A 13,461-nucleotide genomic window follows, 5' to 3' on the forward strand; every position below is an offset into this window, starting at 1 on the left:
CCTAAAAATAGCCCAGGAATGCGAGGGCCCCGGCGGCGCGCGCAGCAGGCGGAGGGCTCACGGAGGGGGGGGACAGGAGGGCAGCGGGGCCTCTCCCCCGCTGCTGGAGGAAGTGATGTGGGCCCTGAGGCGGCTCGGGAAGCGCCCAGCCCCGTCCCACCGCCCGCCCCTCCAGCGCTGCGTGGTGAGGATCCTCATGGCACTGCGGTGGGGTGGCCCTGAGGAGTAACGCTGGGGACGGAGAGCACTGTGCCCCGCGGGGTGGCACGGAGTGCTGAGCCAAACCCAACTGCTGCGGCCAACCCCAGCACCACAGCCCCAGTGAAAGTGCCCCAAACCACGACGGGATGCACAATGGAGATGGCAAACGCCATGGCAAATGGCCTGAGACAAAGCCACTGCTGCAGGACACGGGCAGGTCGGAGCCACTGGTGGGGTGAAAACCCCCATCCCACAGCTGCCCCAAACCCTCTCCACTGGGGACAGCGATAGGGGCGGCACGGTGGAACATGTCAGCAGTGTCACTGCTGTCCTCGGCGGCCTCCACGGTGTTATACTGTCATGTGTGTCCTCTGACAATGGGACCGGGCTCTGACCACGTGGCATTGCCTGAAGTCAGTGCTGGTCCGCCTCCATAGGACCCCACAGACTGGCCACAATGCACCAACCCTACACCCAAGGCATGGCATCAGCCCCCTCCCCAGGGCCCCTTGGGGTCCCCAGCAGTGGGGACAGCACTGTCCCCATGGCAAAGGCAGAATAAACGGTAAATGAGGAGCTTTCCAGAGAGGACGCAAGGAAATAAGGAGGAAGCACTTCTGGACACGGATGCCCACGGCCAGTGAGGGCACACAGGGTGCGCCGGCACGGCCATGGATGTTTGTGGTCTGGCTGGATCGGGTGCGTTTCTGGAATATTTCTGCCCCACCAGAGCTGACGGCGCATGCCTGCACCCTGCCTGAGGAATTTCACTGGTAAATAAATAAATAGGAGCATGGAGCTGAGCCAGAGCGGCTGCCCAGCACCCAGAGCACGGCTGGGACGTGGTGGGGCTTTGACAACCCCACGCACCTCATAGCACAATGGGATCTGCCCAGAGCCCCCCCCCAGCATCGTGCCCAATGAGTCCTGTCCCTGGTCCCCACCATGGGAGCTGACAGTGGGATGAGGATGGCTCCATAGGGTCCTTCTGTGGAGGGGTTAAACCCCGGCACCTTCCCTGCTCCAGCGGGGAGGGGCTCCCGGAGCAACAGCCCAAAATATGTCTATAATTTCCTGTTTCAAAAAGGATCATTTTTATTTAAATTAGGACCAGAAACATTCCAGGGAGCTTAGCTGGGCCTGGGGGAGCACTGGGCCTCCCTGTGTGCACCAGCACCTTGCACGGCCTCACCGGGAGAGGGACACCCTGGCTGTGCCCATCCCAACCCACAGCACAGTGGGTGGCACCTGCAAAATCGTGGCGTGTCCCTGGTGCCCCCACTGCAGGATGAGGGACCCCAGTGAGATGCAGCCACTAGGGAGGACACGGGACAGGCTGGTGTGGAGCAGTGGTGCCAGGGGGTGCCCATGCCCTGAGCTGGAGGAAAGGGCTGGGAAACACAGGGCACTGTCAGGAGCCTGCATAGCACAGTGCTGGCTGCAGCCCAGAGCCCGCCCCGGCTGCACGGCATATCCTGCAGATAAGCAGCCATCTGTGGTCAGCGCGCAGGACGGCTCCTTTCCAGGAACTGCTCCTGCCACAATTTATGCCTTAACCCCCTGCAGGCACTGACCCTGCAGCACCAGGCTCAGCTCCATACCTGCTACGTGGGGAGAGCCCCACTGCCCGCAAGCACTCCCCACACCAGCGCCCACCACGAGGCCGTGTGCCACACTTCTCCCTGCACCCCACACTCCAAGGGCACAGAGTTTCCTCCTCCCCCATCCCAGCCTCAGCACCATGCTCTCAGCAGCACTGGCACATCGCCAGCCCCAACTCACTGGCAGCAACTGTGCACAGGCACCAAGCTGGCATGCTGCAGCACAGGGTGCCCCACGGCACGCAGCACGGCTCACTGTGTGTGGGGTCCAGCTCTGTAGGGCCACAGCGTCCCAGGATGCCTAATGCTCACAGCAAGATCAACAGAGCTGGCAGCACACGGGGAAGATGTGGGTCACACAGCCATTGAATTTCTATTTATACAGCACTGACCGAGCACGCTGGGCTGTGTGAACCCTCTGCAGCTCCCTGTCCGGCACCGTCCCCGTGAGACCTGGGGTTACAGCACAGAGAAGCTCCCAGCACTCCCCTCCTTCCACCCAGTGGGGGAACAAAAGGATTTTCCCCATGGGAAGGGGAATGAGCACTGAAGGGGGAGGCGGTGGGAGGCTCTCCATGCCCTGTCCCAGCCCAGCCACCCGCACTGGGGATGCTGGTACTCACATCCCACGCAGCACGGCGCGTCCCCTCGGCGCCCCGCAGCCAGCAGCGGCTCAGCTCGCTCAGCTCCAGGATGGGCTGCACCTTCAGCTGCACCGTCTCGCCAGACTGCCGGATCATCTCCACGATCTCATCCCGCGTTTTGTTCTCCACGTTCTTGCCGTTGATCTCCACCAAGCGATCTCCCGGCACCAAACCCAACGCCAAATCCTTGGTGCCGGCGCCGGGTTCGGCGAAGTGCACAACGCGGCGGTACACCTGCCCGTCCGGAGAGCAGTCCAGCATGGTGGTACGGCGCAGAGAGAAGCCAAAATCACCAGTGTTGCGTCTCTGCAGCTCCAGCTGCCGCGGTGCCGGGGGCTGCGGGGGCACCAGGGCGGGCAGGCGCAGCTCTGCAGGGAACCTCTTGCTCACCAGCTCTGGGGGTCTGGAGAGAGTGGATGGGGCGGGAGGAGCACGGGGATGGCCTTGGGGTGCGCCCTGCTTGGAGAGCTGAGCCTCCAGAGCGCGCACCTCCACCTGTGGGGAGGGGGCTGCTGAGTGCTCAGAGGGGGTGGAGGTCTCCGATGCGCTCTCATCGCGGCTCTTCTGCGAGAAGGAGAAGCGCTTAACGATCATCTGTGAGTTCTGCTTGGCCAAGGAGCCGAACTTGGCCGCCCGCTGCAGCACCGAGCCCTTGAAGTTGGCATCGTCCACCTTGAGGTCGTCACTGGAGCTGGCCGTGCTCAGGTGGCCTGAGTCCAGGATGACGCTGCCCCGGTTGCTGTCAGAGTCGATGTCGGTGAGATGCAGGTCGGAGCCACTGGCCACCTTGATGGGGATGGGGTTGGAGATCTCCAGGCGTGCCTTGGAGTCCCGCTTGGACGCGCGGTTGAGGTTGAAGAAGCCCCTCCTCATGCTCATCTCCTCCAGGCTCTTGAGCTCGGCCGCTGACATCCGCTCCTTTTTCTCCTTCTTTTCTTTCTTCTCCTTCCTGGCCCCATCCTTCTCCTTGTCTTTCTTCATCAGGTTGAACATGGTGCTGCTGCTTGTGGCACAGCCACCTGCCTATGGGACAATGCATGGACATGGTCAGACAGTGCACGGCCAACACTGACCCCAACACATCCTCACATGGCCACCTCATGCCCTGTGTGTCCCAAAAGAAGCCCAGAGTCTGGGCATGACCCCACACACCTCTAGGGCATGACTCCACACACCTCCAGACACGGGGCAGGAAGATTTCCCCAAATCTGGCCACATTCACAGTGGGGACAGTGGGGAGAAAGCCCCAGCATGCAGCCCTGCCTGAGCACCCCCTAAGAACCAGGAACCTGTAAAATCACATCACTCTGAAGCACCAACAAACGCCCAATTTTAGCAGGGTGCTGCACATCCCGTGACACAGGGCAACCTCCAGAAACAGTCACCCTTTCATTTGGGCATCCCATGCTGGGGGAGGGAGGGCTCCAACCCACGGCAAAGCCATGCCACGGGCCGCCCCAAGCTCTCAGCATAGCCCCAGAGCGCCCACAGGATCCCCACCCGTCCACCCACCACCCACCGACCTCCCCTGCACGCCAGGGCTGTGGGTAAACAACCCCAAACCCAACCAGCCGGGTGGGAAAGCAGCGAGGGACGGGCTGACAGCTATATATAAACAGGGCAGGAAGCCACGCAGGAACTTAACCTCAGCACAAAGGACAACAGGAAAGCTCCCCGCGTTGGAAGTGCCTGTGGTAGAGCCCTCCGGAGGTGGCAGGGAAGTGCTTGGTGCATCGGCAGCAGGCACTCTGCACCCAGGGAGCTTGTGTGCTGTGCCGTGCCATGCTGTGCTGTATGATGCTGAAGAGCTGTGGCTCAGCTCCAGTGCAGCATCACTACCCCCTGGGCCACCTCCCTGTAGGGGAATGTGTCCCCACTGCACCCAGCAGGACGCAGGGCACTGAGGACCAAGGGGTCAAGGTGACAGCGCTGACATCTCAGTGCTGTCAGAGAGGGACCCCCATGCACCCATCCCAAGTCACCCACTTGCTTGGGTGCCCCCAAGCAGCACGGCTTGGCCGTGGCACCCCAGGCTCACCCAGGGTGGGCAGGGGCCGCGGGGACCCTCGCTCTGTGCCGCCGGGGGCCCAGGCATCGCGCAGCTCTTTGTCCTCGGCGCTGCTCTCCCCCGCGCACACGCTGCCTGCCGGCCTTTGTATGCTCCGCAGCGGTACGAGCTGCATCGCTAATGAGTAATGAGCCGGCGCTGCCGACCAGCTGCACCGTGAGGTCACTGCTCCCCAGCCACCCAGAACCCCGAGCCCGCTCCCCCCCATCCACTCACCCAACGCCCTGCCTGCCTCGGCCCGAGCTCGCTCCGGGATTATCTGGGTGTGTTTGGGTGGCAACGTGCATGAGCTGTGACACGGGTGGGAGAGGCGGCCGTCGGCACCAGCGCTGCCCATGCACCGCACGCGAGGTCCTCACCGCGATGCCCCCTGCATGGTGACCCCGACGCGAGGTGACCCCGCAGCCCCCCCCCCCAGCCCCATGAGCCACGCAGGTGCTGGGCAGAGAGGAAGGCACTCACTGGAAGTCGGGGCCACTCCCCGCCACGCAATCTCGCCCGACGTGCTCCCGACGCAGGGACCTGCAGCACCAGTTCGCCGCCCGCCCCGCGGTGCTGCTGGTGGGAGCCCACGGCTGGCAGCCCTGTGGGGTCCCCGTGCCCGACTCGTGCCCGGTTCGGGTGACACAGCTCCCAGCTTCCTCGCCGGATGCCAGCACAGGATTTCCGCACACCAAGGAGATTTAGGGGTTTTCCAGCCCCTGCATGCTGCCTTGTGGACAACACTGGGATGCATCAGGACAGCACGCCGCCTGCCTTTGTCTGAAGTTGGATTTTGGGGCTTCCCGTGAAGGGAGACAGTGACAGAGGTCACAGCTAGATGGCAAACACGGCCCTGTGCCGGAGCGCTCTGACACATGACCACAGGGCACCAAAGCGGGGCGACCACACGGTCCGGGCACTATAAAACCCCACTGCCCGGCGCTGCGGGAAGGAGAGCTCCGTGCTCAGGGCCACACGGGTCACCGGCAGCACGTGCCACCGCACGGCTTGTGCCCTCGCTGTGCAGCACAGCTCTGCTTTGCTAAGTTCAGCGTGCCCCCCCAGCAGGGCCCGGCCCGCAGCGCAGGGCTCAGCTGCTGCTCCGTCACCGGGCAAAGTCCAGCACCGGTGCTGCAGTTACACCTGGCTCAGCCCAGGGTGGGAGGTGGGTGCGTCCCCCCTCCCTCCACCCCCACACGGGACTCCGTGGGCACAGGGCCTGGGGCCACGCCGTGAGCCCACATTTTTCAGTGTTTGCCCTAAAGCGTAGCTGCGGCTCCGGGTGACCAAACCATTTGCATCTCAGGCTTTGCCGGCTGCAAACCGCACTATTTCTGGATACACGTCCGGCCAGCCCTCGCCTGCTCTATATATTGCTCCCCAAGCAAATGAAAGCGGGGACAGAGCCGGCGGCAGCCGCAGCCCCGCACCCGCCCCCCCGCTGCTGCTGCTGGGCTTTAGAATGTCATTCCTTAATGGTGCGGGCAAGGAGGGTGGGGGGGGCGCGCAGGGAAGCACCCACGCGTGGGGGACCCTCTGGAAACACAGCGGGTCGCACCGCGGCGGGGATTGTTTTGGGGATGCGATGCGGAGCGGTGCGGAGTGGGGTGGGGGGGGACGCACCTATGCGGGCACCGGAGCACAACAGCGGCATTCGCAACGCGGTGGGGCGGGGGGGGGGGAGGAAACGCGCACGCGGGGACGCGCGCACACGCGCACACACGCACACGCGCACAGCGTTGCGGCCCGGCCCGCGCGGGGGGTGCAGGCGCGGCGGCCCCGCCCCGGTGCCGGTGCCGGTGAAGGAGGCGGGGCGGTGCGGTGCTGCGCGGTGCGGTGCGGTGCGGCGGGCACTCACCCGGCGGTGGCGGCGGAGCGGGGCCCGGCGGTGGCGGTGCGGTGCGGTGCGGCGGTGCCGGGCCCCGGCGGCGGCGCGGGGCGGGGCGGGGCGGCTCCGCACCGGGGCGGGCACTGCCGGCTCTGCGCGCGCCGCCCGCTGCTCCGGGTGCGGCCCCGAACGGAGCGCGGATGGGGCGGGCACGGCACGGCACGGCACGGCACGGCGCGGCGCGGCGCGGCGCGGCGCGGCGTGGGGAGCGTGCGAGGGTGCTGACCGCAGTCCGCTCTGTGCACACACCAGCAGTGCACCCCGCGTGTGCACGGGCACGCACACACTCCCAGTGAACACACCCCATACCCCCCTAAGCTCCTACGGACGCCCAGCCGGGGGCACCCTGCAGCGCACACCTGCTCACAGTGCGGGTTGCACACACACGCACACGCACTGTGCCCGCAGTGGGATGCACGCACTCTCGGTTTGGCACACACGCAGTGTGCTCACGGTGTCAGCACAGCGCAGGGAGCAGTGCTGGGGATCCCGCGGCTGGCAGAGGGAGCGGCTTTGGGGTTGGAGCCACGGGGACACGTGTGCTGCTGGGGAAAGGATTTTGGGAAGGGATCAGCGCGGAGCAGGGCTGTGATCCTGTGAGGGGGGGGCTTCAGGGTCACCGTCCCCGTGCAGGCACAAGGATGGAGCTGGAGGCCCTGGGATGCTGGGTGCCTGCAGGCTGCATGTGGTCAGCAGGGAGCCGTGAGCCTTTGCTGCGCCCTTCTACTCGTGTCAGAGTGGGTTAAGCACAGCCCAAGCCCAAAAAGGCTGCCAAAATCCCACGTGGCCCACTGTGAGAGCTGTGACCCCCTCTCTCAGCCACAGGGCCATCAGTCAGACCCTGCAGCAGCTCTGCTCCCTTACTGCAGCGTGCAGGGGCCTCGCACACCTGCGCAGGGCTGCACACCTCCATGTAACACGGCCTGGAGCTCAGCACGTGCCTGTAAGATCCCATCGGATGCCACCAGCTTCCTCTCAGCCCAGGGCCATGCCAGCCATTGGCATATCCCACACGGCACAGCATTCCAGGGAGCAACGGCCCTGCAGTGGGCTGGGGGGAGGCATCTGTTCCGCAGCACCGCGGGGCTTTGCTAAATAGGTCACTGCTTTTTTTATAGTCTCCAGGATCTAGAAAAACCAGTTGTTCCAGACTGCCAGCGGTGGTGATGGATCCCCAGGTGCTCTCACCGCCATTCTCCCCGCTGTCCTCAGCCGAGAGGGTCGTGGTTCGAGCAGGACAAGCAGCAGATCCCCGAGCTGCACCACCGGGTGCGGCCATGGGACGGGCAGTGGTGTTTGGGTTTTGCCCATGGGCCGTTTGCGGTGTGGGTGTGCGGTGCCATACAGCCCTGCACGCTGCTGTACGCCCGCATGCGCCGGCTGCAAGCTGCTGCTCGGGGTGAGCTCTCCCTCTAGTGGCACCCAGCTCCTGGCCAGGCCGCCAGCCCTGCGGGGCTGTGCCCAGAGAACACCCAGGGGTTTTGGGGTCCTGGGGCCTTGCTGTGGTCCACACCCCTGCAGTGACACATTTTGGGACAGGGGGACATCCCCCACACTGAATGTGCTGCTGTGCAGCACCGGCGGCCCTGTTGCTGCCAGACCTCAGCAGTTCATCCACACAGTTCTGCTCTACCGCCCTGACCCCATTAACGTAGGGGGCCACGCATCACCCCGATCCCATCCGCAACAGCGGGGGCACCCCTGCTCCCCGCAGGCACCGTCCCAGCCCTGCTGGGTCCCTGCAGGCCTCATGCCAGGCCGGGCTGCGTTCCGCGCTGACAGAGCGCTTTGTTTTGTGCCGAGCAGACAAAAGGGGCAGTCAGACGCGGGCGGTGCTTTGTGCCAGCGGCCATGAGCTGAGACAGCAGCAGTCCTGGCCCCAGCAGCCCGTCCTGCACCCACCATGGCACTCCTGGCCTGCACCCACCACGGCACCCCTGGCTGGCTGGGAAGGGGAGCAGGGCCTGGCTGCTATGGTTATCATCAGGCTTTGGGCCTAGGTAGGCCTCATTGCCATGGTTACTGTGGGGCTTCAGGCATAGGGAGGCCTGGTTGCCATGGTTACAGTAAGGCTTCAGGCCTTGGTAGGCCTCACTGCTATAGCTATTGTGGGGATTCAGGCCCAGGTAGGCCTCGTTGCCATGGTTACTGTGAGGCCTAGCGCCTCTGAGGCCCATGGCGGCCCTGTGCCCCCACAGGCCTGGCGTCATCCGTGGGCCCAGGGAGCAAGCAGTGAGGACGAGGAGGCCCCACAGCAGCTCCCACTGCTGCCCCACATTCCTCCTGGGCTGTGGTGTGAGGAGGGATGGAGGGTACAGCCATGCCATGGTGTCCTCACTGCCCCACAGCATGCAGGGCAGGGGGACCTGCTGCAGCAATGCTTCCCCAGACAGTGCCATGCTGCTTCCCACCTGCCCCCGGGCCAGGCCAGCCCCGTGACGGCGCGCTGCATTGCCCCTGGAAAATGCCAGAAGCGTCAAACTGTTGAGTCATTTGCGCCCAAGATTATCTGTACAAACAGCCGTCCCCGATTATTTTTGTTATGATCTTTTTTTTTTTTTTCTTTTTTCTCCTTTTATTTTTTTTTCCCCCCCCCAAGAATGTAGCTCGGACCATGGGGATGAGCTGCTGAAATCTCCGGGGATCAGCTGCACAATGCCAGTGGGAGCATTGTGCTGACAGCTCTGCAAACGCTGGCACCGGCTCCGGGCCAGCAGCGCCCTATAAAAGCCGAGCCGCTGAAGTAGGCAGACATGACATGGGCGAAGCAGCTGTACCGCCTGAGCTAGGTGAGTCCTGGGGCTGGCCTGCCCCATCCCAGCCCCACTCGCCCCACTGCCGCCTGGCACAGCCCTTCCCCTCTGCCCGGTGGCCGGAGAGGTGCCCGGAGGGTAACACGTCCCCATTGGCACAGTGGGTGGTGGACACAGCCCAAGGCCTGGCTGTGGCATGGCACCCTATTGGCATCCCAGGCTGTGAGCCGTGGCCATCCCAATCCACTCCCAAGGAAGGAGTGCCTGAGGGAGGCACAGCAAGGACAGGGATGGGAGCAGAGGTCTTGCAGACCCCCCCAGGCAGGAGGCAGGCTGTGGGAGGAGGGAGCCCCCCACTGTGCCCCTCGTGCAGCTGGCAAGGGTCTCATTGGGAGCGACTGAGGGGGTGCTCTGCAGCACCAATTGGTTTTCCTTCCTTCTCCAGACACCTTTCCAGCAGCAAAGATGGCTCAGACAAACCCTCTGCCTGTCCCCATGGGCCCATGGAAGGTATGTCCTCGCATGCCCTGCATCTCAGGTGGGAGGTGGGGAACAGATGAGGACAAAGCCAGTCCTCCCTGGCAGTCCCCTTTGCAATGCCCTGGCCTGGCCATGCCCTGCTCTCCCCAGAGGTGCTCTATGGGGCAGCCATCCCCAAAAGCCATGCGCTTTCATTACATCCCCTAAAGGTAAAGGCAGGGTGGGCACGGGCTGGCAGGCAAAGGAGCCTTGAAGGTGCCAGGGCTGATGACGGCTCCGGTGACATGCCCGGTTCATGTAGGGAACCAAGAGAGAGAGGAGAATCATACATAAATGGGGCAAAACCCTGCTGAAACACAGAAAGGATGGCATCAGCCGCAGCCCCTGGGGGTCCCCCTCTCCCTTTTCCCGTTAATCCTCTTTGCCCTAGAGCGTTCGGAGCAGAGGCCGGGAGAACCGCCAGCCGCAGCCCTGCCACCTGCCCGTCCCAGAAGGGCTCCACTCCTCTCTCCGGACAATGCTGCTGCCCCAGGAACTGATCTTAGGGGTGAGCAGGAGCAGAGCGGGGCCAGCATGCAGCTCCCCGACAGCAGGCAGGGAGTGCAGGGCCAGCGGTGCAGGGATGCACGAGGTGCAGGGGCTGAAGAACAGCCCAGGGATGTGCCCAGTGCATCCCAGAGCAGTGCCTGGTACTCCTCCTTGGATGGAGCGTGACCGTGTCTCAAAGGGGTTGTGAACTCCCCTGGGACCACTGCCGTGCCGTTCCCAACTGGGCAGCTCCTTCTCTGTTCCAGATCACTGTGTACGACCAAGAAAACTTCCAGGGCAAGAGGATGGAGTTCACCTCGGCCTGTCCAAACATCATGGAGTGCGGTTTTGACAACATCCGCTCCCTAAAGGTGGAATGTGGCGCGTGAGTACCCGGTCCTGGCGGCACAGATGCTTTCCCCAGTGGGAGGATTGAGGAGGAAAGGGTGTCTGAGAGCAAACAGAGCCAGGCAGGTTCATCCCACTGAGCCGGAGCCAACGCAGCAGCGGGGGGAAGCCAGGCATGGGGATCCCACCCTGCCAGGGCAGAGCAGCCAGCTCTGGGCAGTGTCACAGGCACTGGGCACACAGGCCCGGAGGATGGCACTACCTTTGGCACCATCCAAACCCGAAGGCTGGGAGCAGCCAGGTTTACAGCTACCTGGTGCCCAGCATGAATGCTGCCTGAGGACACAGTGAGGATCAGTACTTAGTGAGGAGCTTCTGGCTGGTGAGCTCAGTCTGCTCCCCATTCATCCGTGTAAACCCAGTGAAGCACTGTGCTTCAGAGCCCCATTTCTCATCCCAGGGCCCTGCTCCTTGCTCTCTCCACGCCATGTGGGCTCCCCCAGGCCAGACCAGAACCTTCCTGCAGCCTGTGCTGAGCTTCCCCAGCCACTGTTAGGGTGTGGAGCAGAGCCAGGCTTCTCCATGCACGCAGGAATCCTCCCTGTACCAGGCAAGACAGCTCCTGAGCTGCTCTGAGCTGCCGCGTGTGCGTAAGGAGCAGTCCTGGTGGCAAACATCCCGCTGGGGCTGGGGAAGCAGACAAGATAGATTTGTGCTGCTATATTTAGGATTTGTAATGCTAATGGGATTACTGCAGCGTGTGTGCTCACGCCGTAATCAGCTCACTGCTCCAGTTGATGTGCTCCCACTCAGGCTGCTCACCTTGCTGTCTGGGAGGGTGACTGCAGGGATGGGACCATGGCTGAACTTTGAACATTTTAGGGGCCATCCTCCTCTTGGCCCCTAGCCTGGCCTGTGCCTCCCTGCTCTGCTCAGCTGCAGCTGTCCCATCCCCAGTCCCTGTACTGACTGCCATCAGGTGCCAGGCACAGTGACACCCTTTCTGGGGTCTCTGCCCGCGTCCGATACCTCTTTCCTTTCCTCTGTGGCCCCTGGGCTTGTGGGCAGAGTCCAGACCCCAACCTCCTCCTTGCACCTCCATCTGTGCACTCAGCAGGATGCCCACAGCTGCTGCAGGAAGCCCTGGCAGCCCTTGCTCCCTTTTGTTTTGCAGCTGGGTCGGATATGAGCACACCGGCTTCTGCGGGCAGCAGTTCATCCTGGAGAGGGGCGAGTACCCGCGCTGGGACGCGTGGAGCGGCAGCAATGCCTACCACATCGAGCGCCTGATGTCCTTCCGCCCCGTCTGCTCTGCTGTGAGTGCCCTCACTTCGGTGGGACAGGGCAGGAGCTGCCCCGAAGTTTCTGTGGTGCAGCATCCTGCGTGGAGCTAGCCACAGGGCAGGGAGACCAGCACTCGGGCTAGGGGCAGCATGGTGCTGCGCAGCAGTTCCTGAGCCCTCGATTTCCTAAGCCCAGGCAGCACTCGTTAGGACAAGAGAGTAGTTAGGAAGGGCAAACTAGCTACACTGGGGGCTGTGCGGGCAGCAGAGTCTTCAGGGTGGGTCTAGCTCTCCCCGTGCCCAGCAGGATCGGCCACAACAACCCCAGGAAGCCCCCAAACCAGGCTGTAGGGAGGGGAAGCCTTCCCCCAACCACCCAACCTCACTCACTTCCCCCTCACCCGTGCTTTCTGGCCCAGAATCACAAGGAATCCAAGATCACCGTCTACGAGAAAGACAACTTCATCGGCCGCCAGTGGGAGATCAGCGACGACTACCCCTCACTGCAGGCCATGGGCTGGGCCAACAACGAAGTGGGCTCCATGAAGATCCCCTGCGGAGCGTAAGTGATGGGCACAGGGCCTGGGCTGAGCAGTGGGGACGAGCCAAGGCTGTCAGCACGCAGCCCCGTGCCCCGTTCCTATCTCATTCCCTTACGGCCGCCTGATGACTCCGTTTCTTGCAGCTGGGTTTGCTACCAGTACCCCGGGTACCGTGGCTACCAGTACGTCCTGGAGGCCGACCACCACGGGGGAGACTACAAGCACTGGAGAGAGTGGGGCTCGCACGCCCAGACCTCCCAGATCCAGTCCATCAGGCGCATCCAGCAGTAGCTGCCCGGCGCCCGGCCCCACTTCTGAGCACATCTTTGCAAGGTTTCTAAAGCTCACTGGCTCCCTTTTGGTGCTAATAATCCCCTCCTGAAATAACAACCCCTTCTTGTACTGCATCTGCTTGATGGAACAACACTCCTAAACGGTACCAGCTGCCACAACTGCCAATAAATAAATGTGACTGAAAGAAAAAGATCAAACGGCCTGATGGGTGTTTGCTGTTGCGTGCTGAAGTCCCATGCCCCACACTCACAGCCCCACGGGCACTGCGTGTGCCTCGTGCCCCATGGCACAGGGATGCTCCCTCAGAGTGCAAGAAAGAGAGACAGAGAGACACTGACACCCATAAACTTTAAATTTTTTATTCAACGATTTACATCACTTATTGTCCATCTTAACATATTCAACCTACACAAATTTCTTTATTTCTTTTTTCCTGATAAAATAATAAAATTTGGATAAATTTTGAAGACCTGTTGGTGCAGAATAAACAAAATTCAGGTAACTGGGGTTTCTTTTTTTTTGTTTGTTTTTGTTTTCTAAATAATTTCCTCAAACATTTAGTGTGAAGTATGACATCATTGGTAAAGATACATCATGCCGTTGCAGCTCATGGACGTCCCCTATCCTTGCAGCCCGTGACGCCGCCCGCCCTGGAGCTGTGGCAGCTCTGCAGGTCGCACGCTCACTCCCACTGCTGCCCTCTCACCATGGGGAAAACGCTTCTGCTCCAGCCGGGCACACCGAGTGCGTGAACCCATTCCAACAGACCGGGAAGGGGAGAAGAAAATGAAACCGACCTTGACTGTCTCAACGTGGACAAACAAAGAGGGGCTGCCCCTCTCCGCGGGT

The 13,461-nt window shown here is 62.5% G+C and overlaps 2 protein-coding genes across 4 annotated transcripts in view; one reads left to right on the forward strand and one right to left on the reverse strand.

Moving 5' to 3' along the window:
- Nucleotides 1-6,443, reverse strand: part of MYO18A (myosin XVIIIA) — a 28,408-nt gene extending 21,965 nt beyond the window's left edge. For all 3 annotated transcript variants that reach the window (XM_065731945.1, XM_065731944.1, XM_065731943.1), the window contains exons 1-2: nt 6,355-6,443; nt 2,426-3,469 (exon numbers count right to left, since the gene is read on the reverse strand). In XM_065731945.1, coding sequence (XP_065588017.1) covers nt 2,426-3,439 — 1,014 coding nt within the window. In that variant the 5' untranslated portion in view covers nt 3,440-3,469; nt 6,355-6,443. The remainder of the gene's footprint in view (nt 1-2,425; nt 3,470-6,354) is intronic.
- A 1,172-nt stretch (nt 6,444-7,615) lies between these two features.
- CRYBA1 (crystallin beta A1) lies at nt 7,616-12,841 on the forward strand. The gene is made up of 7 exons (XM_065731970.1): nt 7,616-7,653; nt 8,984-9,173; nt 9,583-9,647; nt 10,412-10,530; nt 11,668-11,809; nt 12,196-12,338; nt 12,462-12,841. The coding sequence occupies exons 2-7, from the start codon at nt 9,143-9,145 to the stop codon at nt 12,607-12,609; spliced, it is 648 nt and encodes a 215-aa protein (XP_065588042.1). The 5' UTR covers nt 7,616-7,653; nt 8,984-9,142; the 3' UTR covers nt 12,610-12,841.
- The last annotated feature ends 620 nt before the right edge of the window (nt 12,842-13,461 follow it).

The sequence above is a fragment of the Cyrtonyx montezumae genome, unplaced genomic scaffold (genome assembly GCF_038088225.1).
Source record: "Cyrtonyx montezumae isolate F1298 unplaced genomic scaffold, pur_monq_1.0 scaffold_15, whole genome shotgun sequence".
NCBI classification, from domain to species: Eukaryota; Metazoa; Chordata; class Aves; order Galliformes; family Odontophoridae; genus Cyrtonyx; species Cyrtonyx montezumae.